The 27,144-nt window shown below is 45.5% G+C and overlaps 1 protein-coding gene and 1 non-coding gene across 4 annotated transcripts in view; one reads left to right on the top strand and one right to left on the bottom strand.

The window, feature by feature from the left end:
- KIAA1217 (KIAA1217 ortholog) overlaps positions 1-27,144 on the bottom strand; it is a 742,062-nt gene that overhangs the window by 305,466 nt on the left and 409,452 nt on the right. For 2 of the 3 annotated variants that reach the window (XM_049777749.1, XM_049777748.1), the window contains exon 1: positions 971-1,051. The exons of the other annotated variant lie outside the window; for it this stretch is intronic. In XM_049777749.1, coding sequence (XP_049633706.1) covers positions 971-1,031 — 61 coding nt within the window. In that variant the 5' untranslated portion in view covers positions 1,032-1,051. Of the gene's footprint in view, positions 1-970; positions 1,052-27,144 lie in introns of those variants that run through there. 3 annotated transcript variants of the gene reach the window in all.
- Positions 25,955-26,061, top strand: LOC126015101 (U6 spliceosomal RNA). Its single transcript, XR_007497997.1, has one exon. It is a non-coding gene; the product is annotated as a U6 spliceosomal RNA (small nuclear RNA).

Raw genomic sequence — 27,144 nt, 5'->3', positions numbered from 1 at the left:
ACAGCTTGGGGCAACGAAATAAAACAAGCCAAAATGTGTGTGTGTGTGTGTGTGTGTGTGTGTGTGTGTGTGTGTGTGTGTGTGTGTGTGTGTGTGGACAGGCAAGAATCAAGAGGGCCCAAACTTGCACCCCAGATGCCCCCAGATGTATTTGCCTGGAGGACGGCCCCTGTCCAATGAATAGAAATTCTGCTGTCCTGGGGAGAGGTGTGTGTGTGTGTGTGTGTGTGTGTGTGTGTGTGTGTGTGTGTACAGGCAAGAATTAAGAGGGCCCAAATGTGTGTGTGTGTGTGTGTGTGTGTGTGTGTGTACAGGCAAGAATTAAGAGGGCCCAAACTTGCACACCAGATGCTCCCAGATGTATTTGCCTGAAGGACGGCCCCTGTCCAATGAATGGAAATTCTGCCGTCCTGGGGAGGGGGTGTGTTTGTGTGTGTGTGTGTGTGTGTGTGCAAGAATAAAGAGGGTCCAAACTTGCACCGTGTGTGTGTGTGTGTGTGCAAGAATAAAGAGGGTCCAAACTTGCACCCCACATGCATTTGCCTGGAGGACGGCCCCTTTTCCAATGAATGGAAATTCTGCCGTCCTGGGGAGATCTTCCCGCAAACAGCTCCTGCAATGAACTCAGGCCAAGGACGAGACATTTGTCACTACTGCCTAGGAACACCGCGCACACACACACACCCCGAAGCTCCAGCAGTGACATCACCGCGCCACTGCTCTTTCGCTCCAGAAGAAAAAAAAGCCTGCCAGAGAACCAGTCCAACCCAAGTGAGAAAAGCAGCGCGCACCCCGCTCGGTTGGGAAAACGCCCCCCCAAACGCCCCACCCCTGCTGGCACAGGCTTTTTGCTCTCCGCCAGGCGCCCCGTCTTGTCTTGCAGTTTTCCAAAAGCCAGCGAGCGAGCGGCCGGGGACACGCGTCCGTCCCTGGAACTCCATGTTAGAAGGAGCCCCGAGACTCGACTCACCCCGCATCTGTCTGCCGTCCGGCGGGAGCGGCTCACATTTCGGGCTCTCGAGGTCTTCCATTGTCCCTGCCTGCCCGCGGCTTCCAGCTAGCTCCTTGCGCGCCGCTCTTTGAAAACTTCTGAGCGGCCGTTCCGGGAGCTCCCAGAGCGCGCCTGGAAAGGGGAGGGGGGGGGGGCGCCCTGGTGGGAAGGGGAGGAGGGGACGGTGCGAAACCCCACCCCAAAGTCGTCTCCGCTCCCGGCCCGAGAAAAGTGCATTCCAGAGGCGGCTTCCCTTTCCCTTTCCCTTTCCCGAGCCCGCGGCTCCGCGTCCGTCTGTCCGTCCGTCCGTCCGTCCGTCTGTCCGTCTGTCCGTCTGTCCGTCTGCCCTGGAGCGCGCGCGCGCCCGCGCGCCCCAAAGCGCAGGCCCCGACCCAGCCCGGCGGGTCGAGCTCCCAGCTCGCCGCCCCAGCCCAGCCAGGCCCCCAGTTCGCTCCGGGCAACAGGTGATGGGCTTCCCTACCCCGGCTTTACTCTGCGCGCGCCTGCGACTCCCCCACCACCGAGGAAGGAAAACTTTTTCTTGGGGATCCTGCGCTAGGACGTTCCCTGCAAGTCACGACCCGGTTCTCTTGACTCTCCCACGCAGAATCGATCTGCCCCCCCCCCATTGATGAATCAACTGTAAGCGGCTTCTGGAAGAGCAACCCTGGTCAATGGAATTCTCCTTAAGACCTAAACATAACTGCACCCCCAAGTAAACACATGAAAAGAGTGAGAGCTGGTCCGATGTTTTGGGATAAAGCACTTTTTTAATGAACACACTTAGAAAGCAACTTTATTTTTTACACAGTTCATTTCGATTGCTCACACGGGATTTTTTTTTTTAAGTTTGTACTCATCTCTCTACATTTTGTCTAACTTCTCCCCTCACTCCACCCCAACCTCCCCACCAGGTAAATTAGTAAAATCCACCTTGTGGATCTCTCAAGCTTTAATATCTCTGAAAGGCAACTGAGTATAAGGGTTTTCTGCTTCTTGTGGGGTGCAGTTACCTCTGCATTACTTCTTTTTTTTTTTTTTAACTTCTAAACTATCTACAAATATTTATTTTGCTCTTTACCCAGTCCTTGAAAAACTGGCCAATTTCCCAGCAGTGAAACCTGGAGGCACAATGTCCACAGAAAAGGATGGGAAAATAATCATTGAGCTCGCTAGCGCCAATATCTACAGCAGCACAGCGACCAGTAGGAAGAGCGATCTTTTCCTCCGAGTGGCCCCATCATTGGACCAGAGACACAGATAATGGTCAGCTTTGCAAGCCATGCCTGGACTGGACTTGCTGGTCATTCCTGCATGGGTTGAGATTAATTTAGATAAGAATGCCTGCCAAACAACGTCTGCCCTATCCTCCAGATTCTGACCTTCAGGCACCTGTGTGTTTTGGCAGTGTGGTAGACAAACTTTGACCACAAGGACAAAATAAGACAAAAACTCAGGTGGAGAAAGAGTTCAAAGTATGGAGAAAGATCCACAAAGTATGGAGGAGGCCTAGCCCCAATTACTGCTCCCTGGGAATGGGATGTGTCTTGGCACCAAAAGGAGTGACTCAAGCACATAACTGGAAATAGACTTTGAGTACCAGCAGGTGTGACCTCCCACCTCCAAAGGAAAAAAAGGAACTCCCCCAAATAGAGATTCTCTTTTATGACAAAAAAAAAAGTTATGAGTAGCAGGCAGTGAGCTAAATTCTTATCAAGCAGGAAAGCAAAGAGGCAGTGATGACCAGTTTCCTTAAAATTCAAGATGTAGCAAATCTTCCAGAAAGTTAAAGCCCAGCCTTGGCAGCAAGAGTACAAGGGCTTTAGGGGGGGAGCCAGAGTGCTCAAGGTCTACATGATTTTGCGACAGAGTGACTTGGTAATCCTGCTTGAAGGAAGAATTAATTTTACAGTTTCTGAGCTGGGCCTGCGGGCCCACCCCAGAAGGCTCTCATCTGAGCCTGGTACAATATGTTCAGGAAGTCGAGCTCTGTGCAGGCCCCAGGTCCTGCTGATAGGATCCTGATTCCTGCATACCTGCTGTGCATTTATTCTAAGACCATTCATGCCAGAAAAGGAGGGACAGTGGGCAGCCAAAAAGGGGGAGATGTTAGAAACAGCACATGTGCAATACAGAGGGCCCCCCATAACAAGAAACCTGATTTCTAACACCAAAAACACTTGATTTGACATTGGAAAAGCCCCAACAATGTCAGTGGGTTGTTGTTACCTCCCAAAGCTTGCTGCCTTCCAGGCTGCCTCTATCTGGGTGGGGGTGGGAGGGAGATCCATTTAGAGATAGAGTTAAAGCTCTCCCTGGGGCTGATCAGCAATGGTGAGAGCAGTCTCAGTGCCAGGCTGAGTCCCAGATGGTCAAAGTGGGGTGGAAACTCACCCCCATTCTGAACTCTGCTTAGCTTTCTGGCCACGCCAGGAGCTCTCTGTCTTTTCTCAAGTTGCTCAGCCCTTTTTCTCCCAGTGGGCAAAGCAGACTGATCTCTGCATTGCCCCAAGCAAAGTTCTTTGAGGACTGCAAGAAGAAAAAGGCATTATCAGTGAGATGATTAAACCACATCATTAAGGATGGCAGAAATCGAAACCATTGTAATAAAACATGCTCCCTTGAATGGCCAAACTTTCTCACTATTCAATGGGGGGAAAGTTCCATTGGACTAGTAATTACCTAAATTCCTTCTTACAGACAGGAATTGAAAACAATTTGAGAAGGTACTGTATTCATGCCTATTTCTATGCATCTCTCCCCAGAGAGCAGGTACTAATTCACTGGAGACTTTAGTGACTGTCATTTCTTTTCAGCAGAGGGGGGTCTGGAATAGTCAATCAATTCCTTCTGTAATCTTCCTTTACTCATTCAGGAACTCTGCTCTTCCTGAAAAAATATAGTAATTATCATTACCCTAACTGGGGAGTTCTTTCTGGAAGAAATACTATTTGAACTAGAAGTACCCCATGCCTTTTGGTTTAATTTAATTTCTGAGTTTAAAAATTGCTTTTCCAATCTGCCTACCGCCACACTTTGAAAGTTACTGTGAAAGGCATAAAGAAAGCGGGAAGAACTTGGAATTTGATTTTCTTCCCATCATAGAGAGCTACAATAATGACACCAGGGGGCTAAATTTTCAACTCCATTTCTGTTAACCAGGGAAGGCGCCTAGGCTATTTCTTGGTTAATGGCTCCATATGTTAGCAATTCATGATTCAAAATGAGCTAACACACACCAAAAAGTGTCATTTAGAAGAAAAGACTAGTGATGAGATAAAAGATTGTGGTGAAGGTAAATGGTGATTTTGCAGTTAACCTATTACAAAACTGGGCCTTATTGGTTTTGATAACACAACTTAAATGGGCATCCGTGCTTGATGGATATTAATCATAAGAATCATAAACCACTGTGTATGATTTCCCAGCAGGCCTATTTAATTATAGGGCTGTGGAAAGCATGTCAATTTTCTTTATCTAAGTTTCTAAAGAGTACTAGCATTGCTAGAATCAAACATTAGTGGAGTTGTGTTGATCTGTTTCTTTCTTTTTTTTTGAAATTCTATTAAGAACGTGATGGCTTCACATGACTTGACGTCAAGACACCAAAGAAATAATTAATGCTTACTGAAATTATACTTGTGCATTGAGAGGCAATGAGAATTGTAAAAGTAAAAAAAAAAAAAAAAACCCAAGATACAACCAAAATGTCCACCAGAGAATGCACCTTTGATGTGATGCTTTGTTTTTTTTCTGAGGCCACGGAATTGTACGTCACCCAGTAACTTCAAAAGTAAAGGACTTTTGAAGGCTGGGAGAACATTTGCTTATATGAGTGATGAAGGGGATAAAGTGTAGGAACTCTAATCCAAATTTGTGCCAGTAGCCCGTCAGCTGGCAAGGCTGACCTCATTATACTCAAATAAAACCTGAGCCCTGGTGATAGCCGAAAGCTATGTATTAATTATTACAGCGGGATATTATGCAGAGCCATGATGACCCAAGCTAACCAGCAGATGGTCACCTCTGTGTAGTCCCAGGTAAGCCCCCAGGTGCTCCTCGGGTTTCCAGAAGTGACATGAGCCTATCAAGTCTGGTCGAGTTTCGCATTATATGGGAAACATTAAAATGTTCATCTCAGAGCTGCATTGTAAGTGCCACCAACCAACATTTTCACATCATGTACCACAAACACTGCACAGTGAGGTTCTGGGTGGTTCGTCCATATAAGCAGATTGTTTACTTGTGTTTAGGGCAAAGATTTCACAGGTAGAAGGATATTCCTTCTGGAGATACCCAGGTTTTCCTGAGTTGGGCTGTTTAAGTCTCAGTGCTCTAAAGAGTTGCTGGAGCCATGAAGAAGTGAGGGGCCTGACCCCCATTTCATCCCTTATCACTCAAGTGTCTCAATTCTGGAAGCTTGGAAACTTCTTTCCTTCCACATTCAAATTCTGCAGGTGGTCTTATCATAAACTCTTCACCTAGATTCCAGATGCTCTTTCTTCAAAAATTATTTTCTCCTGTTATGGGAATTCTTCTATGTTTATTTTTTATCAGGGTTTCTTTGCTTTCTTTTAAATTGTAGGAAACAGGGCTGGAGAGAGAGCACATCGGTAGGGCATTTGCCTTGTATGCAGCCAATCCAGGATGGATGGTGGTTCGAATCCTGGCATCTCATATGGTCCCTGGAGCCTGCCAGGAGCAATTTCTGAGCACAGAGCCAGGAATAATCCCTGAGCGTTGCCAGGTGTGCAAAAACCAAAAACCAGAAAAAAAAAAAAAAGAAGAAAACTGTAAGATGCTGCAGAGCTAAGACCATTGACTCCATGAATCATGTGCACATGCCTGGGTGAAGCCATTGTTCCCTGAGTCCTGGCCATGCAGGTCCAGTGAGATTGTGGTGATCATGATTACATGAAGACTATAACTTGTTTTTGCATACTCCTTTGACCCCAGAACAAGTATGGAAAGCTATATTCCACAGAGTCCTCCACAGACTCAGGGCAGAACCCCTGAGAAGGGAACACCCTTCATAAAGTGAAGCACCAGAACAATTCTGTGTAGAACATGCAGGGCCTCAGATAGTGTCATTTCCTTAGCATCACTTTGTTTCCTGGTGTGTTTGTGTCTTGTTAGGTGGTCACATCTGGGAATGCTCAGGAGATATTACCAGATTGGTGCTCATGGGTTGCTCCCAAGGGTGCTCTGGTGATCAAACCCAGACATTTTGTATGCAAAACATGTGTCCTCTGGGACTTTCCACTGGCCTATGGATCTTGCAAGTCAAGGGCCAGACATATGCCCAGTAGTGCTCAGGGGACTCCTTGGTGAAGAAGGTCAACCCCCAGACCCCCACATGCAAACCGTGTGCTCAAGCTCTTTGAGTCATCTCCATGGCTTTATATGATTTCATTGGAACACTGAGAAAATATCTCAGGCCATTTCTCACACAGGCCATTGTGCTGGGGGAGAATGTATCATGTGGATTTGCTTCCTATACCCCGAAGATGTAACAGAACCCTGCAGTGAATGTGGGTGTGATGGACCTTATGGTGGAGGGCCCAGCTGTCAAGATGAGGCCCCTCCTTGCATCTTGAGTTACAGTTGAGTTACCTTGAGTGGCTCTAACCACTGAGCTGGAGTAAGCAGAGTAGGGAATGAATGGCCAGCCACACAATTTTTGGATGAGACTTATGCTTTGGCCTGTATGTAAAAGTCTGCTGATGTTTTGTCACCAGAAACACACCACAGAAACTGTCTCTCATTTACAGCCAGTTATGTTTACATTGACATGAAAATGATTAGCTCTCCCACTTTGCGATTGTGACAACTGGGGATCCTATACATGCCTGGTTATGATCATGCACTAGGGGTCATGCACTTTAGTTGGATGCTTGCACACATCTGGCAATAGTGATCTAGAAAAATGCATCTTCTGAAAATCCAGGGTCCCAGATTTGCAGAGCTGCCAGACCTGAGCTTGTCACTCAAACTCATAGCTTCCTGTTTACATGTGCTTCTGACCCATCTCCAGGGCCTCTACAATTTCTACAATTGATCTCTTTCTATTTCCTTCTACCCCTTTCCTTATTTCCCACTCCCACTCCCTCTCCCCCACCCCTTTATTTTTTTATTTTTTGGTTTTTGGGTCACACCCAGCAGCGCTCAGGGGTTACTCCTGGCTTTATGCTCAGAAATTGCTCCTGGCAGGCTCAAAGGACCCTATGGGATGCTGGGATTTGAACCACCGATCTTCTGCATGCAAGGCAAACACCTTATCTCCATGCTATCTCTTCACCCCCCCTTTAGTTTTTGAACCACACCCAGTGTTGCTCAGAGTCTGCCTAGTTCAGTGTTGGGGGTCACTTATGGAGTTTTTCAGTGGACTACATTTTATTGGAGAGTGAGCTCCAACTGTTCGGGCCTAGCCCTGAAAATTGCCCTGACTCTAAAATTGCTTCCTCCTATGTCCTTTGGTTTCTGTACACAGTTTCCAAGAACCCATCTCTGCTATTTGGTTTTATTTGGTAAGTACTTAATATATTATAGGCTTCCAGGGAAAGGGACTTTCCAAGTCTATTGTCTGCCCGGCCTTTCCCACACTGTTCCCTCAAGCTGCAAAGATCATAGGAGGCAGTGTAGGATCTACAGGGAACCAAGGATAGAGATAGGACCTTGGAAATCTTGGGATTTCCCATTTTCCCTTCTCTTTTCTGTTTTTTTTTTGTTTGTTTTTGTTTTTGTTTTGTTTTGTTTTTTCCAGAGGAGCAAACTGGAAGGGGGTTGATGTTAGCTAGCTCTCGACTCCTTGACTGTCCTTCCTTGTGCACATGCTGCTGAAGTCTTGGAACTTTTTTTTTTGTTTGTTTTTTTGGGCCACACCCGGTGATGCTCAGGGGTTACTCCTGGCTATGCGCTTGGAAGTCACTCCTGGCTTGGGGGACCATATGGGACGCCAAGGGATCGAACCGTGGTCCGTCCTAGGTTAGCACAGGTAAGGTGGGCACCTTACTTCTAGTGCCACCGCGCCGGCCCCAGTCTTAGAACTTTTAATCCTTCTTTACTCACTGCCCTAGGTAACCCTGAGTTATGTCTCTAAGGTCTCACACATGCACAGCTCAGCCTTCACTGAACAATAGTGGCATCCTTGGCTGCGGGTTCCCTTTACTCAACTGACAGGGAGACTAAATTCAGAAATGACAACAGGGAGGGTGTCCCTGTTTGTTTTCTGAAATCTGTCCCCTTGGGTCAGACTGGGTCTCGTGTCTGGGGGAGGGTGGACAGCTACAAGATACAGAACTGATGTGACGACAGTTGTCAGCCAAGTGCAGGGCCAGGCACCCGCCTGTCCTCTCCTGGGTGTGGTGTTTGTGCTAGCTCAGGCTGGGGCTAGGGCTCAGACGCAAGGGCTTCCCTGAGGCCACCAGGCTGGAACCAGGCATCAGGGATCTAGGATGCAGGATGGGCTGGTGGGCTGTGGCATAGGGGTAGAAATGAGGAAAAGGCAGAAGAGGGAGCATCAGAGGAAACGCCTTTTATACCACAGATTCCTGGCACCAAATAATAACACCACCACCCCCAGCACCGCCAGGGGTCACTATTGAACACAGAGCCACAACTAGAATCTCTGAGCACCAGGGTTTGGTCCCAAATGCTCCCCACACCCCATAAATGGCTGAAGAGAAAGTCTCAACATGCTTTTCGGGTCCTGAAGGGGGGATTTTCCTTACTGTCTAACCCCTGGCCCTTTGCTTTTCCTTCCTCTATCTAGAACTCAGGGCTCTTAGCAGAAACAAAAAAAAATTCCCTGCTCTGAATTGGGATGATCTTTGCTTCTCTAAGTTTCTAGGTCAAATCAACATGGACCTAGACACCCCTTCAGTAAAGCGTCAGGATGTTTGTTTCACTTCCTAGTTGAGTTCTTAGCCTTCGTGAGTAATAGCCAGAAGCTACGTTTTCAAGATGCCGGCACATGCAAGAGTCAGTGCAAACGCCTTGTGCTTCAAGGTGAATGAGCAAGTGACCCAGCCTGGGGCCACGCTGGCCTTAGAGCTGGGGTCAGGGAGGGGTTCAGGGCTGCGAGGTGCCGGTGGAGGGCGCTGTGGGACCCCAGGAGCTGTGGGATGTAAGGGCTCAGGGAGCAGCTCTGGTGAATGTGTGTGTGTGTGTGTGTGTGTGTGTGTGTGTGTGTGTGTGTGTCTAAGCATGTTCCAAGGGAGCACAGGTGGGGGTGCAGTGGGCTCCAAACAAGGAGTGAATTGCTGAAAGTGTACTGCCCCCACCCAGCTCTTTTGTCCATCAAACCTCCAGTTGTGGTCAATCCTTGCAAACCCATCCTGGGCTCCAACTAAGTGTTTTCACAGTGATTTAATTTTCTCTCCCTGCCCCAGCTCATAGAATTTAAGGGGAGGGGGTACATGGGCTCCTAGCAAATGAGAAAAACAGTGCTCCTGACACAGGACCTAATTTCCAGAGTCCAGAGGGAGTGGGAAGGGGGAATGCTGATATTGGGACAAGTGGAGGAAAATGTCTGTCCTTTGATTCAGTTACTCCCCCTTTTCAACCAAGGTGAATTTTGCCCCGATGTGCTACTTAATAGCACTCAAAAATACTCCAATTTCCAGACCATCCAGTTCTATTTTTGAAACATCTCTTTTTGCAGTCTGACCACTGGACAATGTTGAATGAGATGAACATTTAGTTGAGGCTGCACTGGGGGCCACTGGGGCTTAAGTACTGTTTTGCTTCTGGTTTTCCGCTTAGCACTGCATGGTCCCTGGCAGCACCTGGAGCACTGAGCTGGAAGAATCCTGAAATCAGTGTTCACCAGCAGCTGGATTCAGGTGTCCCAGGACAATGCATTAGGAGACTGATTTGTGTGATGTGGTTGAAATATATGTAGTTTCCAACTATTCTTTTCCTTTACCTCCTCTCTTTACACTCTCTCACCAGAAACCCAGGACCCTTCCATGTGTCCGAGAATTGGAGGATGAGAGAGAGAGAGAGAGAGAGAGAGAGAGAGAGAGAGAGAGAGAGAGAGAGAGAGAGAGAGAGAGAGAGAGAGAGAGAGAGAGAAAAGAAAAATGTCTGCCTCAGAGGTATGCATAGGGAAGCATGGGAGGAAAACAGGACATTGGTGGCAGAAATTTTGCACTGGTGAAGGGGATGTTGGACATTGTATGACTGAAACTCAATCATAATATATGGCAGTTGGACTTGGACACACCCCTTCGATAACCCCAGTGTAATGACAGTTGAACCTGGACTCACCCCTGGACATGCTCACTTGTAGTGCCAGGTATAAAGGAAAAAAAAATGGACCTTTGCAAGGGGCCCAGTATAGTGACCAGAGCATCGCCTATTGGCTCACAAGGGGCCAGAAATAAAGCATTGGGAGATGCTACCTGCTTTGTATCTATTCCTTTCTCTTTTTCTTGTATAAAGGCCTTCCCCGGCCACCTATGGCTAGTGAATTTCAATTTACATCTCCCTCTCTCTCCCAGAAACCCCTGGAGTGGGCAGCCCTAGGGAGGCAGTGACAGGCTAAGACTCCAGATTAATGAATAAAAAGTATTCTTGGTTTCTACTTCTCTCCTTTCTCTCTTAGTCCCAGGCAAGAGGTTGTTATAGGTAGACATGAGGCCCCACTCAGCAGCCAGGCCCCACGGGCCCTTTGCAGCCTTGCATGAGCCTTGTAGCACCAGACCCTGGCAGCCTTGGTCCACTGCAGCGTACAGCCCTGCAGCCCTGGCAGCCTTGGATTTCTGCAGCCTTGTGTACTCAAGCAGTAGGCAGACTTGCAGTTTACTGTAGTAACTCATTGGTTAATGGCAAATTTCTATAGTTCAGTACTGGAGCTCCAGATTTCCATCATTGACAAGGACCATGTCACTGAGTCAATCTTAGTAGCACTGCTGTGGCAATCCCTGGTGCCTCTACAAGTAAGTGAACCCCTGGAAGGTACTATCACCAAATTTGTGAACCCTGGACAGTGTCAATAATGAATGGTACCAGTCACAGCAAGGAAAAGGAAAGAGAGAAAATTAATTAATGGAGAAGTGAGGTGGGGATGGGCAGACAATTGAGAAAGTAAGACAGTTTTTATTATATTGATAAATCCCATTTTGTGTGTGGTTTTTTGGGTCACACCCGGCAGCACTCAGGGGTTCCTCCTGGCTCCATGCTCAGAAATCATTCCTGTCAGGCTTGGGGAACCATATGGGATGCTGAGATTTGAACCACTGACCTTCTGCATGCAAGGCAAACGCCTTACATCCATGTTATCTCTCCAGCCCCGATAAATCCCATTTTAAAAGTTTTTGCATTTCACATGTCAATTTTAAACTTTATTGAGAGGGAAAGGAGGAATAAAGAAAACAAATCAATTGGTATTTCTGTTGACACAATGAAGCCACATGAAAAGTAGAGGAGAGAGGTGGCTGGTCAGTGAAAGATTATAAGAAATGTGTCTTATTTATTGGCATGTGGTTGAAGTATCAGACAAAACTCCTCCAGCATCTGTTCACACCTTCTCCGTGTATTTTCTCCTAACAGCAAGTACCCTGCAGCCTGTCCACCCTGATTTAAGCACTCTCCCTCATTAGTTCACCTATCAGACACACTTGAGTAGACAATTGAATTAGCGTCTTTGTTAATCTAATATAAAGAAGAAAAAATAGGGCTAAGAGAGAGTACAGCGGCTAAGGCGCTAGCTTGCATGGACCTTTTTTGGTCAATCCTAGTTCTATATCCAGTATTCAATATGGTCCCTGAGCACTGTGAGGAGTGATAAAAGCAAGGAGTGACCCCTGAGTACAGAGTCAGGAGCAAGCCTTAACACAAGTAGAGGAATAAGAGGAGGAGAAGGTGAAGAGAAGAAGGAAGAAGTAAAAGAAAAGAAAAAGAAAGGAAATAGAAGGAGGAGGAGGAGAAAAAAGAAAAGAAAAAGGAGGAGGAGAGGAGGAAGAAGAGGAGAAGGAGGAAGAGAAGAAAGAAGAAAAAGAAAGAAGAAAGGAGAACAATGAAGGAAAAGAAAGAAGAAAGAAGGAGGAGGAGAAGAAGAAAGGAGAAGGAAGAGGAGGAGAAGGAGAAGAAAGGAGAAGAAGAAGGAAGAGGAGGAGAAATCATTACCAAAAATGTAGCAAAGACTCCCCAAAAATGAGGCAACCAACTAGTCAGAACAAATCATTCTTTGATCTAATCACTCTCTGTACCACAAGTCCCCTCATGCTTGCTCTTGAGAACTCGAATCTTGGACCAATGACTGTTTAACCTCTCTGGGCCCTGGAGCTTCTCATTGAAGAGAAAACCTGTAACCAGATAAACTCAGAGCCCAGAGAGGTTATACAGCCACTGGTCCAAGATCCGAGCTCCCAAGAGCAAGCTCCACTCAGAACTAAGCTGCACGTTCTGGGATCTCTCCTTTGACAGTAGAAACACTAGACTGGTATTTAATGAGATCAGTGGATTTCAATTTTTTTGCACTCAAGGACTCATTTTGGTTCTGGTGTCATTTGGTAAACTCTTGGTTAATAACCACTGCAGTAGGCCAGGGCTTCCCAAGTCTTTCCAGTCTTCAAACTGGCCTTGAGAAAAACACTGTTTTATTTAGCTCAGCCTATGCTGAGAATGATTTGGAGAAAAGCAGGAAGAGACTTTTAAGTGTCTATTCTAATAGCTCAGATGCAGGAGGCATTTAGGATGAAGGGTATAGGCAGATTTGGAGCATATTTAGGATGTGAACCGGGTGTGGTGTAGTGATGAACTGGGTGTGGGGTGGCCAGGCTTGGGAAGGAGGGGGACCCTGTGCAATTGGATAAACGTAGAGGCACAGCCATGGCTCTCCAAGGTTTTGACACTACTTGATCCAGTCAGTATGACCACAAAATCCTCAGTTCCATTCTCCCCAGCTCAGTTTCTTTCATAGATTTCTGGGGCACCTCCTTTCAATGCCAGTAACTCAGCACTGTAGAGTCCAGGAAAAAGGGAGTAAGTCACCATTTCTGCCAACATTAGCTCTGTCTCCATAAAGTTGGTAATAACTCTGAGAACACCACGTGGCATTTGCAGTATGTGGCATACCTGGTAGTATTGAAGGGCTACTCCTAGCTGGGAACTTGGGATAGGGGGAGATACCACCCCTGATACTGCTGGGGAATGTACCCTTCTGGGGAAAAAAAACAAGGCGTCCTGTAGCAAAAGCATGACTTTCTGCTCATTGAGTCTCTCTTGTATCAGACACAATCTGATTGAGAATGCACGTGGCATTTCACAATCTGAAAATGAAAATGCAGTTAATCAAATAAAAGCTGATTTAAAATAGTCGGAAAGTCTAATGATCATTTATCAAACAGACTGTGGGTGAAGTAGAAAAAGATACAAATATTAAGGCTTGAGTGAAAATGCATTACGCATAGCAGTGTTTATGGTTTAAAAATCTCTGCACAATGTGCAAATCCTGGCAATGTGTTTCAAAGGGTCTTGGGTGCAATTTCTAGAATCCCAGGCAAACTCTAGCTTTATGCAGATCATAATGAAATATGCCACTGCGTAAAAGGAAGCACTTTTCAACATCCGACATAGAGCCTGACCCATAGTGGGCACTCTGAATAGTGATGGAAAGTAAAGGTGACCATGGACAGACTTACTCCTGAGGTCCAGAAACATCCGAGAGCATCAGCAAGCAGCAGAAGCTAGAAGAACCACACAGTAAATGACACTTTTTCCCCCCTAAGCCCACAATCTCCTGGGCTGCCTTTGGGGCTCCACCTCACTTGCTCACTTATGTTGAAACTCACTTCACAGTAGCATTAGGGCCAAAGCAGTTAAATGGCCCTAACAAGAAGACAATTAAATCCCTTTTCAGGCATTTGGTCACTAGAGGGCGAGAGAGTCCAAACCTGCTTCCCAGGGCCAGGCCGGGTGGAATTGGTCCCTCAGCGTCTTTTATATAAATAGTCCCGCGTGTGGACTAGGATTGCACTCTGAAAGATCACTAGAATATCAATTTTGGCAATGCTTTCTTTTTTCCTCTTTTATAGTAATTAAGAAACATAAAGCAGAAGACAATCGGGAAAATGTTTTTAAATTGGCTGATCACTTAAGGGCTCATCAAGGTGGAGTTTCTGGGTGAGGCAGGATGTGGGGTGCTCAGAGGGAATATCCTACACTGGGTAAAGGTGACACTTTGTGCCAAGCTCAGTATTAGCTGCTCCAAGTGAATAACAATACTGTGTGTGTGTGTGTGTGTGTGTGTGTGTGTGTGTGTTTGGGTCACACCCGGTAGTGCACTGGAGTCACTCCTGGCTCTGTGTTCAGAAATCGCTCTTGGCAGGCTCGGGGGACCCTATGGAATGCCAGGAATCAAACCCAGGTCCATTCTGGGTGGGCTGCAAGCAAGCCAAATGCCCTACTGCTGTGCTATCTCTCCGGCCCCTGAATAACATACTCTTTTTACATATAGATAAGTCTCCATTTGGAGAGCAACTTGGAGGGATGGGTAATCGGCCACCAACAGAGGTGCATGGGGGAGTACTTCCTATAGTGGTTCTGGGGAGAAACCCCAGATTTCTTGCATGCCAAGCCTGCTCACCACCTGCTGAGTTACCTCTCACATTCCCAACTATTTTCACCTCTTTTTTGTTTTTGTTTTTGGGCCACACTCGGTGGTGCTCAGGTGTTACTCCTGGCTCTGTGCTTAGAAATCACTCCTGGCAGGCTCCAGGGACCATATGGGATGTCAGGGATTGAACCTTGTTCATTCTGGGTCGGTGGCGTGCAATGTTTTTATCTCTTTCTGTTGGCAGTTGGCCCAGAAGGAAACCCTCAGCCCTGATCCTGACAGCTGATACCCGTGGGGACTTCAGGACAAGCAGGATCCAGATGCCTCTTGCCTGGATCTCTGTGATCCTGGTGCCAGAGACCTGAAGCTGCCAGGTGGTGCTCAGCTAGCTCCAAGGATCATTCGTGCTTCTCCCCAATTGGTTGTCACCCCACGAGAACACACTGAGTTCAGCTCATACTCAGCTCGACCTCAACTGTGATTGGGGTTTTGACATTTATTTTTCTGGGGCTTCAGAGTGTTCCTGTGGAACTGAGCTGGGCCCCAGGGACTGTATGGGAGTGAGTGCTGTGGGTGAGACAATCTTGCTCCTCCTTGTGTTGCTTAGCATCTAATCCCATGACAAGGGAATTACCGTATTTGCCGGCGTATAAAACGACCGGGCATATAAGACGACCCCCTAATTTTGCAGTTAAAACATAGGTTTAGGCCTATATTCGCTGTATCAGACAGAACTTTCCTGTGCTGCAACTGTATGTACCACAGTGAGCCAATCAAAGTTTCAAAGGTTATACTGTCATAGACTTCCTCTCTGACTCTGGCCAATCTGAGCAGGCTTTTGACAGTGTAGATTCGGGTCCAGAATATTGTCTAATTTGCATGCATCAAAAGCCTGCTTGGATTGGCTGAGTTAGAGAGGCAGTCCGAGCAGCCTTGCAGTGATTGGTGCAGGATCGATGGAAAATTCGTTTTGTGGCAATATTCAGACAATTTTCGTTTAGCGGCATATTGAAACATTTTTCAGGATATACGCGGCGTATAAGACGAGCCCCGATTTTCGGTTGACTTTTTTTGTTTCAAAAGTCGTCTTATACGCCGGAATATACGGTAGTGGCCCAGGATCCATCCCTGGCTTGTACTCTGGGCTCCCAGCACAAACAGTGCCTCCACCCACCCTTTGCCTCGAGGAGAGAGAGACCTGAAGCTGGGGATTTGGTGTGGGACCCCTGGCATTGTTACCTCCACAGAGCTTCGAGGACTGTGAAGGGTAAGACTGCTGGAGAGAAAGAACAGGCATAGAAGATCCAAGGCCCAGGCTGTGTGTGCTATGGCTGGGTGAACTGTGTGTCTGCCTGGGAGAGAAATGAGCCAGGATAGTGTGTGTGTGTGTGTGTGTGTGTGTGTGTGTGTGTGTGTGTGTGTGTTCATCCCTTTACAGTCTCCCTACAGAGTATGCCATCCTCTTCTGTTCCAAGGCCAGTGACCTCAGGGTTGGGTATGTGTCTACAGGTGTATGCATGAAGCATGGCTGCCCGCTGTGCAACTCTGATTGCTCACAGAGGATGAAGACTCTTCTTCTGGGACTTTCCAGAAGGAGGGTTTGCTCCATACCCTCTTGCCTGATCCGTTCTCCATCCAAGACAATGCAATGATCAATGCTCCACTGGGCAAAGGGCTGAGCACTAGCAACTATGGCCCCAAACCTGAGCGACTTTGTTTAGTTGAGTTTTACCAGTAACCAAGCTAGTATTTCTGTCTCCTAATATTTTGGGGAGTGGGGGTTGTTTGTGGCCAGACTTTGGAATGTACAGGACTTACTCCTAGTTCTGTGCTCAGGGACCATTCCTGGCATTGACTGGGGGACCTTATGTGATGCTGGGGTCAAAATGGATTGGCCATGTACACAGCAGGCACCTGCCACTGTCCAGTCTGACTCATAGGTTTGCTTCTTGGTTGGCTCAGAACTCGGGTGAGCAAAGTGGTCCATACATCCAGGGCTCCTATAACCACATGGAAAGGACAATTCTCTCCTCCTACTTTTCCCATCATTCTTACTACAGCCCTGGGAAGCAGATGCCTCTGCTGCTTGTGGTAGGAGCTGTTCATGCTATTATCATTGCTGCCCTTTCCCTTGGCTGTTGTCTGGTGACTAGGATTTGCCCTGTTTTTTTTTTTTTTTTTTTTGGTGACACACAGTGCTCATCACTGCTCACACTTTTAGTCATGTTGCCACAGCACATATGGACTGCAATGTGGAGAGGCCTCCCACCCTGGCCGTGGTGCTTTCACACTTTAGTGGTGTTGCTCACACACACTTTTGGGAGCTATGTACTGGGGGCCTCAACTTTAGGGTGACTCCAGGGATCTGAGACGGCTGTTCTCTGTTCAAAGGTGCTGGGAATCAAACTTGGGATCCCATGCTTGCTCATGACACTCCATCACTGAGTCAACCCCAGTTCCTGTATTACTACTACTACTACTACTACTACTACTACTACTACTACTACTACTACTACTTTTGCAAATGAGGAGCAGAGATTTGCTCTGACAAAGGCCAACTAAGTTAGAACAAAGGAGCAGCTGGTTCTGTCTGATAGTGAGGGAACCGCAGAGTCCAGGATCCATTATCACTCCGGGACCATCTCTGTGGTATATTGCCTCATTCGCCCCGAGTTATTTGACTTTACCTTAAAACCAGCAATCCAAAGTGCTTGCCTGCTTTCTGCTAAGAGAATGCCTGGGAGATCAACAACGTGAAGACAAAACAAATGCCCTTCAGAGCTGCATCTGCTGGAGGAGCCCAGACTGAGATGAACAAATGGATTGTTTCATCTCCTCAATGCTGACAGGGCTGGAGCCATCAGATGAGCACACTGAGTGACCCGTTATTTCCTCCAGGAGAAACCATTTCAGCCAGCATTGCCTTTCAGGTCAGATAGCAGCCATTTAGAGAATTTTCCCTTAAGCGCTAGAAAGTATTAGCTGAGCTGACCATGGGGAAGGGAAGAAGAGGCCTCTATACTATATTTGTAACTGTGGAGACCTATGGCTATTGGGCACAGTAGAAACTCACACCCCAACAGTAATTTGACTGGCCCATGGAGGGTCCAGGCCATCAGGTGTTCCTGCTAGACATGGGCACCAACCTTAGAACAGATCTTACTGATGCACAGTAAATATTCTTTTTTGCTTGTTTGTTTGTTTTGCCACACCTGGTGATGCTCAGGGGTTACTTCTGCCTCTGCACTCAAAAATCACTCCTAGTAGGCTTAAGGGGACCATGTGAAATGCCAGGGATCAAACCCAGGTCAGCAGTGTGCAAGGCAAATGCCCTACCGCTGTGTTATCACTCTGGCCCTTGATGCACAGTGAATGTTCTATCCTAGTCAGAAAAAAATCCTAGAGCCCTGTGATCTGACTGAGATGAGTGAATAACTACTTGAGGGTGGGGTGTATCTCAAGGTCTGCACCCCTGAACATGGACAATGCCACTCAGATCACTCACTCAGAATAGACTCATAGGACCCAGGCTATTCCCTAGACTATGAGGTGGTATCAGAAGTGCTCAATGGGGTGTGAGCTAAAGTTCTGCATGGCCCTGTGTCACTTGTCCCAAATATGCTTGGGCCACAGCCCAAGAGAGGAACCATTCTGGCCCCCAAATGTCCCTGAAATCAGGTCATGGCAACAATGTCCTCTGTGGTCTCTGCCCCTCCCCTCGGCTGCATCTATTGAGATACGGAACCCTAACTCATTCGCCTCAGAAGACAGTCTGGCTCTTATTCCTGGTCTAGTCAGTCTAGTGACACGAGGGTCTTTACCTCATATGAAACAGTCTGAAGCTATGTTGTAAAAAATAATAGTCTGTAGGGCAAGATATTTTTCCCAGTAAATTGCCATGGAATTTAATGTCCCTATAACTGTGTTATAGAAGACATAATATTGACTTTAGATGTACCTCATCAAAAAATAAATCACCATGTGGGGCCCAGAAAAATAGTATGGGGGAGTCCCTGGCATGCATATGGGCCCCTGAGCACTGCCAGAAATTGGAAAATTGAAAACGTTAGAGTACAAAGCCAGAATTAAGCCCTGAGCTTTGATCAAGGTGGCTTCTCCCTTGACCTTCCCCAAATCAGCATGTGTCTACATTAGTGACACTGAAATAGGGAAGCACTGTGACCCAAATGTGGCCAAGCAGCAGACTGCGCCTTGCATGCCCTTGGCCTCGGGTCGAGCTTTCTTGGCATTGTACAAAATGGACAGAAGGGCAAACCTAAATCCTTGCTCCTTTGTGAAATGATCCACTTAAGAGTGCCAGGAGATGGCTCAGTGACTAACGGGCTTGTTTTGAAGCATGAGGCTGTGAGTTGGATCTCCAGTGCAGTTCTGGCATCCTGGTGCTGAGATCCAGGCATCATAACCAGACGTCTGAAAGCTCCGCAACTAAAGTTGTGAGAGCCCTGGAGAGAGGGGTTACAAGTGTGTGACACTGCATCCTGACGGGGCCACACTTCCCCATCAATGCGTGAGCTCTGCAAACCGTGCGTGTGTGAGACTCACAGTCATCCTCACATCAACAAAGAGTGGGGGGCCAGTGTGCACCCCACCAGAGAACCTCACTGCATTGTTTTCTTACAGAGCCTCTCCATATGGTATCTAGTTGGAGCGTTCTGGCTGGCAGTGCCTGGAATAAGTGCCAAAGGATGCAGAGATGATAGGAAAATAACCAGTCAGCAGCCCGTCGACCCCGTGTCTGGCAGGTTCCACGGCTCATTCTAATTCGGGGTTTCCTAGACAGCACTGGACTAGCCCTGGACATATGGGAAAGGCGGGGAGCTGCGGGTGGGAGGCCCTGCTGGGCTCCTTATGTTTGTCAAATGGGTGTTTCTTCTTCGGGAAGTCCTCAAGCTCACTTCCAAAGCTGGGCCTGTTGCCATTCTACAGAGAGAGAAGGTGGAGATACTCCAGCCTCTTCATCCTTCATGTTGGCACTCAGGCTTGGAAGGAAGATGGAGATAAGGGGCCTGTGGGTGAAAGCCTGTAGGACTTTCTATTCTGTGGGGAGGGCTCACCTGCTAGCACTTGGGGACTACTTCCTCCACATGTTCTGGGGAACATGCAATGCTGGATTAGGGGGATCCTGTGTATAAAGCATATGCTCCACCTTGTGGATGGAACTCTCTTCACCCTCCTCTGCACTTTACTCTGGTTATCAAACCACGGCCATGTGTTGTTTAGAAAGCATGAGGGCTATAGAGGATTTCTTCATGCTAGGAATGAGGAGTTTTTCAGGAAGACAGTTATGACCTAGAGCTGCTTCTCCATCTCTGAGCCATATGTTTGTTTGGGTTTTGGTTTTCAAGCTGCACATGGCTGTGCTTAAGGCTTACTTCTGGCTCTGTGCTCAAAGATCACTCCTAGTGGGACCTTACTCCTAGAGGACTATATGGGGTGCTAGGGATCAAGTTTGGTCAGACAAGGCAAGTACCCTATCTACTGTACTATCTGTCTGCACTCAGGTCACACTTCTAAAGTGTTTATTAATTTTGGGGGGGTCACACTGGTAGTATTGGGGCTACTCCTGGTTCAGCACTTTAGGGTAATTTCTATAGGTAACTATGGGACAATAAGTCTCAAAACCCAAGACTCCTTCATGCAAATTTTGCGCTGTTTGCAAATCTGTTTCATAGCCTAAAGTCAAGTATTTACCAGAGGGACCTTGGGGACAGGGGTGGAGGGTAATGGGCACTTTGGTGGTGTTTGGGATGCATTAACTCAGTGTGTCAATAGCATAACTTTGACTACTCTTGCAAACAAATTACCTAAACCATAATCAAAAGATAAAACAAGAAAATAAAGCCCAGCGATCTCTGTTGGGCAGGAACAGTTGAAAATATGGTAACTGTTTTCCTTATCTTATCAATGCTCCCGAGTCTAAAAGAACTGGTGACTCTCTTAACCATAAACTTGCTGAAAAAATGGTGAATGCAATGCCAATGGGCCTTGGGGGCTTTGACTGCAACAGACAACCTTGGTACCCACCAGCCTGCAGAATTGGTTCTTCTAAAAGTAGATTTGTGTGGTTTTCTACAGAAACCACCTTTTGGGGCCACACAGACATAATGGTTATTTTTGATCTTGAGTGTGTCTTGTCCTCCAACCCACAGCTGTGTAGTTTAGTCAGCTTGTTCTCTCTCCTTCGTTGTTTAATAAGCTCCATTCCTATCTTTTATCCAAGATGTTATGACCTCTCTAGAACAGAGACCTCAGATACAAGCCTTTTCTCCCACATGGTCTGCCCACTCCTAAATCTCCTTGAAGACTGGCAATACTTATATTCATAGTTCACTCAACCACCAAAGTATAAAACAGATTTTTCTACTTGGTTCTTTAAGCCACTACCTCTCCCCTCCAAATTTCTTTCAGTGAAAATACCTGTTGCCTTGTCATTTTGTTGGAAGAAACAATATAAAATGATTGATTTTGTGCCTGCTGAGGGGGTAGTGGGAAACTGAAGACATTGGTGGAGGGAAGGTCATACTTTATGATGGGATTAGTGTTGGAACATTAAATGCCTGAAATAACTGTATTATGAACAACTTTGTAAACCGTGATGCTTAAATTAAAAACACACACACAAACAATACCAAGAAAAAGGTAAAACAGAGAGCAGACTATCGAACACAGAGAATAAAAATTAGAACTTCAATTTTAATAGGCTCCATAATTACTTAGTGCCAAACATACCATTGAACTGTGCCAAAAGTCAGAGATGCTAATGAAGGACCTTTTGGAACTGGGATTTCATCATGAAAGTACTTAAAAGCTTATAGTTCCTATGGTTCATCTCTTTGACATTTAATTTTTACTTAAAAGTTGGTGGTGAGATCAGGGAATGAAATATTTTAATAGCTAAGAAATTTGAAACTTTTTGGGGGGCCGGCGAGGTGGCGCTAGAGGTAAGGTGTCTGCCTTGCAAGCGCTAGCCAAGGAAGGACCTCGGTTGGATCCCCTGGTGTCCCATATGGTCCCCCCAAGCCAGGGGCAATTTCTGAGTGCTTAGCCAGGAGTAACCCCTGAGCATCAAATGTGTGTGGCCCGAAAAACCAAAAAAAAAAAAAAAAACCCAAACAAAAAAAACAAAAGAAAAAAAAAGAAAAAAAAAGAAATTTGAAACTTTTCAAACAAACATGGAAAGAAAAAGCACAGATATGATAGAGTTGACTAGAAATGTAGACTTTGTATTTTTTTTTAAAGATAAGGAGTTGAACTTCAAAGAAAACACATACATGAAGCTTCAAGGTTACATTAGTATCACCAGGGGTACTGCTATATACTTCTAACCAGGTAGAAACAGTTAAAAAAAAAACAGAAGAGATTAATTATTAGAGGGAGATAAAGAAATAGAAACAAGGCTCTATTTTAGAAATGGATTCTCTAGTTTAAGAAGGAAAATCGATCTCATGGGAGTCAGAGAAAAAGAGCAAATTTGGAGGAATTTCATTATGGTGGAATCACTTAGCTAACAATATTATGTGAGCAAAAGTGAAAAAGAGAGAAAGGGGAAAAGGCAAGTCAGAATAACAAGGGAGGAGGAGGCTCAGGTGAGGAATATTTGAGTTAACTATCCAATCTGTAATCAGATTTTCAATCCTCCAACCTTTGGTTGAGCTGGTGGGTTAGGACTGGAAGGAAAGGTTCGAAGGACAATGGATGAAGATTTTTAGAAGTGAAGTCACAATGGAAGAGGAAAGGGACTAGAAATGATGCTTGAAGTGCAATCTAAGTCACAGAATATAGACTTTAGGATCTAAGAAAATGTATCAGGGGAATTGGGAGTGAAAAGTGATAAAGATGCAGAGGAAATGAAGGGTAGAGCTTCTGGTAAACAAGTTAATTTCGTTGGTCAGTTTAAATCTCATCCAGGAGGTCCTCAGTCAGGCTTGTTCTCACTTTGAAGCCATGAACTACAGTTAATTAACATCAGGTATATCTTGGGACTTCAGTATTGCTCATTCAAAATAAACACTGAAAGAGTGAAAACTTTTATCACTTGTAGAAGTGTGAAGACTTGTTCCACAGTTAGGTACAGGAGCTTCTTTTGTAGTGATGGTGGTATGGGCAGATCACGTTTGTTATGGTTCCCAATGTCAAAAGTTAGTGATCACACAGCAATGTGGGGTGGCACTGGGGATCAAACCCAGGTGTCACAGATGCAAAACAGGCTCTCTGCCACTGAGCCACAGTTCTATGGCCCCAATCAAATCCCACTTTAGATAAAAAATAAAGGGAAATCGGCAGAGGGGCCTCCTATCTAGTTTCAGGCCAAATGACTTGAGAATCTTACCTATCATGCCTCTTTCTCTTTGGATAGACAGAAGCGCCTATTTTTAGCAACGTTATACCTGTTCTATTCTAGCACGCGCACACACACACACACACACACACACACACACACACACACACACACACACACACACACGGCCATCATTTTTTATTCCCCCCCTGAGATAACAGAGCTTCTGACCTACACAAACCAAGAGCAAGACACATGTGTACACATGTGATTTTCTTCTTGTCTCAAACCCAGCCTGGAGGAGGCACAAGGCCAAGGACCAATTCTCTGAAATTCCTTTTTTTTTTTTCTTTCTGGTTGCCCCAGCATGAGACCATTCTCTATTTTCCTACACCTGCTCGGTGGACCCACGACCACCTTTGAAACAGTAGTGGGCACCCCAAGACTTTCCAGAGAAGAGGAAAGAGTGTGGACTGCATCTGGGAACCCAGAAGGTGGGGGGAGAGGACAGCATCCTCGAAAAGTGCTTAGTCAGAGGGGAAGACTAAGTCACAGGGAAGGTGCTATACAAATACGAGCTTATTTGCATTAGAAAAAAGATCTGGGTTTTCACAAACTTCTCTTCCTGAAAAGAATTTTGCTAGGTATATTAAAATTAAAAAAAACAAAAAGCACCATTTAAAAATGAACATCTGGTTGGGGCAGCTGTTCTAGAAAGCAGATTAAGGTGCAACTGCCACATAGAAGAGTGGAAGAAAGGAAACGATCTTCCCATTTTATGAACAGAATTAAGACCTTTTCTCATTCATTCCCCAGAAGCTCCCCGGGAGCCAGCACATTTCAAGTGCTGCAGGGAAGAAAATTTACTGTCCTAAACTGGTCAGAATCCTGTCCTAAACTGATCAGAATCCCCAGCACCACCATGGAATGCCTCTTAACCTCTCACACACAATAGGCAAATCCTGAGGTACCCTTCACTGTCTTCTACATTTCCTGGAAACAGCTGCTGGTACAAATAAGTCCTAGGACAACTAACACTGCTGTCCCTGGATGTTTGGATGTCACTCAGGAAGAGGTGAGCCTCATTGGACCTGACCAGAATAAAGATATCAAAGGTGCTTTGATAAAGATGAACCCAGCTGTCCTGTGAGAGATGCATTTGAGGGAAATTGATGTTATTTTCATTACAAAGGGAAAGTCAGCATGGCAATGGTCTTGAGAGATGTGAGAGATTGTCCTGAGCCATTGAGATAGATCTTGTCTCTTGCTGTGTGCAGTCTACTCATTCTGACTCATTATCAGAGGAGAGATAATCTGCCTGCCTGCATTTATTAAGGAAGGCAGTAGATTCCTTAGTTCTCCTCCTGCTAAAAATAACCAGGTTAAGGCTCTTTCTATGAAATTAAGGGGGAAGTTTCCCAGACAGGCATAGGAATGAGCACATGGCTTCTTTCTCATTCTCATTCTACTTAGAATGACTTTTGAAATGTAGCTAAGACTTGGGCTAATGATTTTGAGATGACAGCGAGTAATTCAGCCCTATTACTCCTTTATACATGATTTTCCTCTGTGAAGATAAATGAGAAGCCACTGATGAATAAAAAGAGGGGAGAAGAAAAATGAGAGGACAACAGGAAGAATTCATGATTTTCCATTCTCTGTTATTCTGTGGAAATGTGGCTATATCTGCATAGTCATTTCAAACATAAACCAGTGAATAACTAGAGGGCATTTTCATCAAGGACAAACTACTTTTTGCAAAGAGTCTTTTCAAACTTCTCACTGGATCTAAATTTTCACTAGTAGTATTTTCAGTGCCAGTACAAAATAACAAAACTCTGGGGGAGTTTGATTATTGTTGTTATTTTCTTTTTAGAACAAGTAATGTGCTCTCCAGTCTTCCATTTTATCAAGCTCATCTAGAACTGGTTAATATGCTACACCAAGTATTAACACATACGTAGTGTTTACATATTAACTGTGAAAAACACACACACACACATACACACCTTTATGGAATTTTTCTCCACCAGAGGACTAAACAGAATTACAGGAACTGAAACAATAGTATAGTGAATACAGAACTAGCCTTGCATGAGGTTTGATCCCCAGCACACCATATGGCCCCCCTGAGTACCCTCAGGAATGATTCCTGTGTACAGAGCCTGGAATAACCCCAGAGCAATAATCTCTCATAAACAAAACAAAACAAAAATAGGAATAGAGGTCAAGAGTTCAACCCATATCTCAACTGAAACATAATTCAAAGAAATTTAAATTAATCTTCTTTGGTTTTAGAGAAGAGTCATTTTTGAAGATTATTTTTTCCCATGATGGAATTGTGATATTGAGAGAGAAAGACACTTATTATCTGGGCAAGTATATGTAGTATTTACTGTGGATTTCCACTGGTGCTCATTGCCATGTACAACTCTTCAAATGTCCATGAGTAATAGGAGAAAACACATACTAGTTCCTTTGAACATTTCCTAGGTACTTTGAAACTGGTGCATAGAATATACCACCTTGATAAGGATTAGATTTGAGTTGAAGGCATTCAAGAAAAAGCCAACTCAGGATGATTTCCCTGTCTTCACCTTTGCTGCCTCAAAGGAGGGCTTATTTCCCATGGTTGAGGTGCCCTCTTCTGTCTTTTGTAGCAGGTTGGATTGACAGCACTGAGAAGGCAACTGTTTGCCACCAAACAAACCTCACGAACTCCTCCTCTCCCCTTGACTCCTCCCCATATACTTTCCTTCCCACAATGAACTCCCTGGAAGATCCTGAGTCTCCTACCCTCTGATTATTTCTCTACATCTTCTTCCCTTTGATAAAAAATGGGTTCTAGGAATGGTGGGAAAAAATGGGCCACATCCAGTGTGCTTGAGGAACTATTCCCATTCTTGTTGGAGATCCATAGAGTGCTCCCTAATTCTCAAGATTTTTAAATTTTATTGTGTAAACTCAACTTTGTGCCAATGAATAAAATGTTTTCTCCTATTGCTTTGTTTTCAGTCAGTTGAAGTCACAAGGCCCAGTCACTGGACATCAGAGAAGAAAAGTTCAGTTGTTTTTCTTCCCCTACATTAAGAAAAGGCACCATGTGCTCGCTTCGGCAGCACATATACTAAAATTGGAACGATACAGAGAAGATTAGCATGGCCCCTGCGCAAGGATGACACGCAAATTCGTGAAGCGTTCCATATAAAAAAAAAAAAAGGCACCATAGGGCATGGCTCCTAAAGATACATTTGATTTGCAAATATTTTGAGCCACATCCAGTGATACTTAGGGGTTACTCCTGCTTCTGTACTCAGGCAGAAATCCTGGCAGGCCAGGGGGGTGGTGGTACTATATGGGATGCTGGAATTCTTGGGTCAGTCACATGCAAGATAAAGGCCCTACTTTCTGTGCTATTGCTCTGCCTATCCCCCTAACAACAGAAGAGAAGCTAATGTCTTGGTATGTGTAGGAAAAAAACATTATTTTTAATACTATGCCTGCAGCCTCTGAAACACTATTAATGCTGTCTTCAAAGATATTGCCACAATAGAGGTTAATCGAGGCTAAAGAAAAAAGGGGACAAGTGCCACATCACGTAAGTTCTTAGTTCTAAGACCAGGGATGTAGACAAAGGTCAAAAGAAATAGAAAAATAAAAATATATTTATTTGACTTCTGGTCCAGCACAGAGGGCCCCTTTCTCTCACCTTGCTTGTTTCATGTGTGTTTTGATGGGATGAAGTCATGTCATTCCCTAATATCCCACCTGGGTGAAAGAATAGTTTTGAGGTTAAAGTAATTAAAAAACAGCTGACACAGAGAAAACAATCTCTCCTACTTACAAGTGAGGGTCTTTTCCTAAGTGAAAGGGTCTCTGCTTCCTGTACAAGGGAGAGAAGAGCAAGGCTTATCACTGGAGACAGAGTTGGCAGTGAAATGGGTTGGCACCAAAAAACCTAACAAAAAGAACCCTTATCTCCTCCAAGTCTCCCCTTTACTTTCTAGCACTTTCCCATGATTTATCATCCTTGGAAGCTCAAACAAAAGCAACCCTTTGTGAAAATAGCACAGATGCCGGAGTCTAACCATTTCTCTAAATTTCCCTCTTTTTCTCATGACTCTCATGCTCACAAAATAGTACAAACAGTGGGGCCGAAGAGATAGCATGGAGGTAAGGCGTTTGCCTTGCATGCAGAAGGACAGCGGTTCGAATCGTGACATCCCATATGGTCCCCTGAGACTGCCAGGAGTGATTTCTGAGCATAGAGCCTGGAGTAGCCCCTGAGTGCTG

Source organism: Suncus etruscus, chromosome 7, assembly GCF_024139225.1.
Source record: "Suncus etruscus isolate mSunEtr1 chromosome 7, mSunEtr1.pri.cur, whole genome shotgun sequence".
Taxonomy (NCBI): Eukaryota; Metazoa; Chordata; class Mammalia; order Eulipotyphla; family Soricidae; genus Suncus; species Suncus etruscus.
Note: the sequence above shows the minus strand (reverse complement) of the source record. Positions and strands in the feature narration are given on the sequence as shown.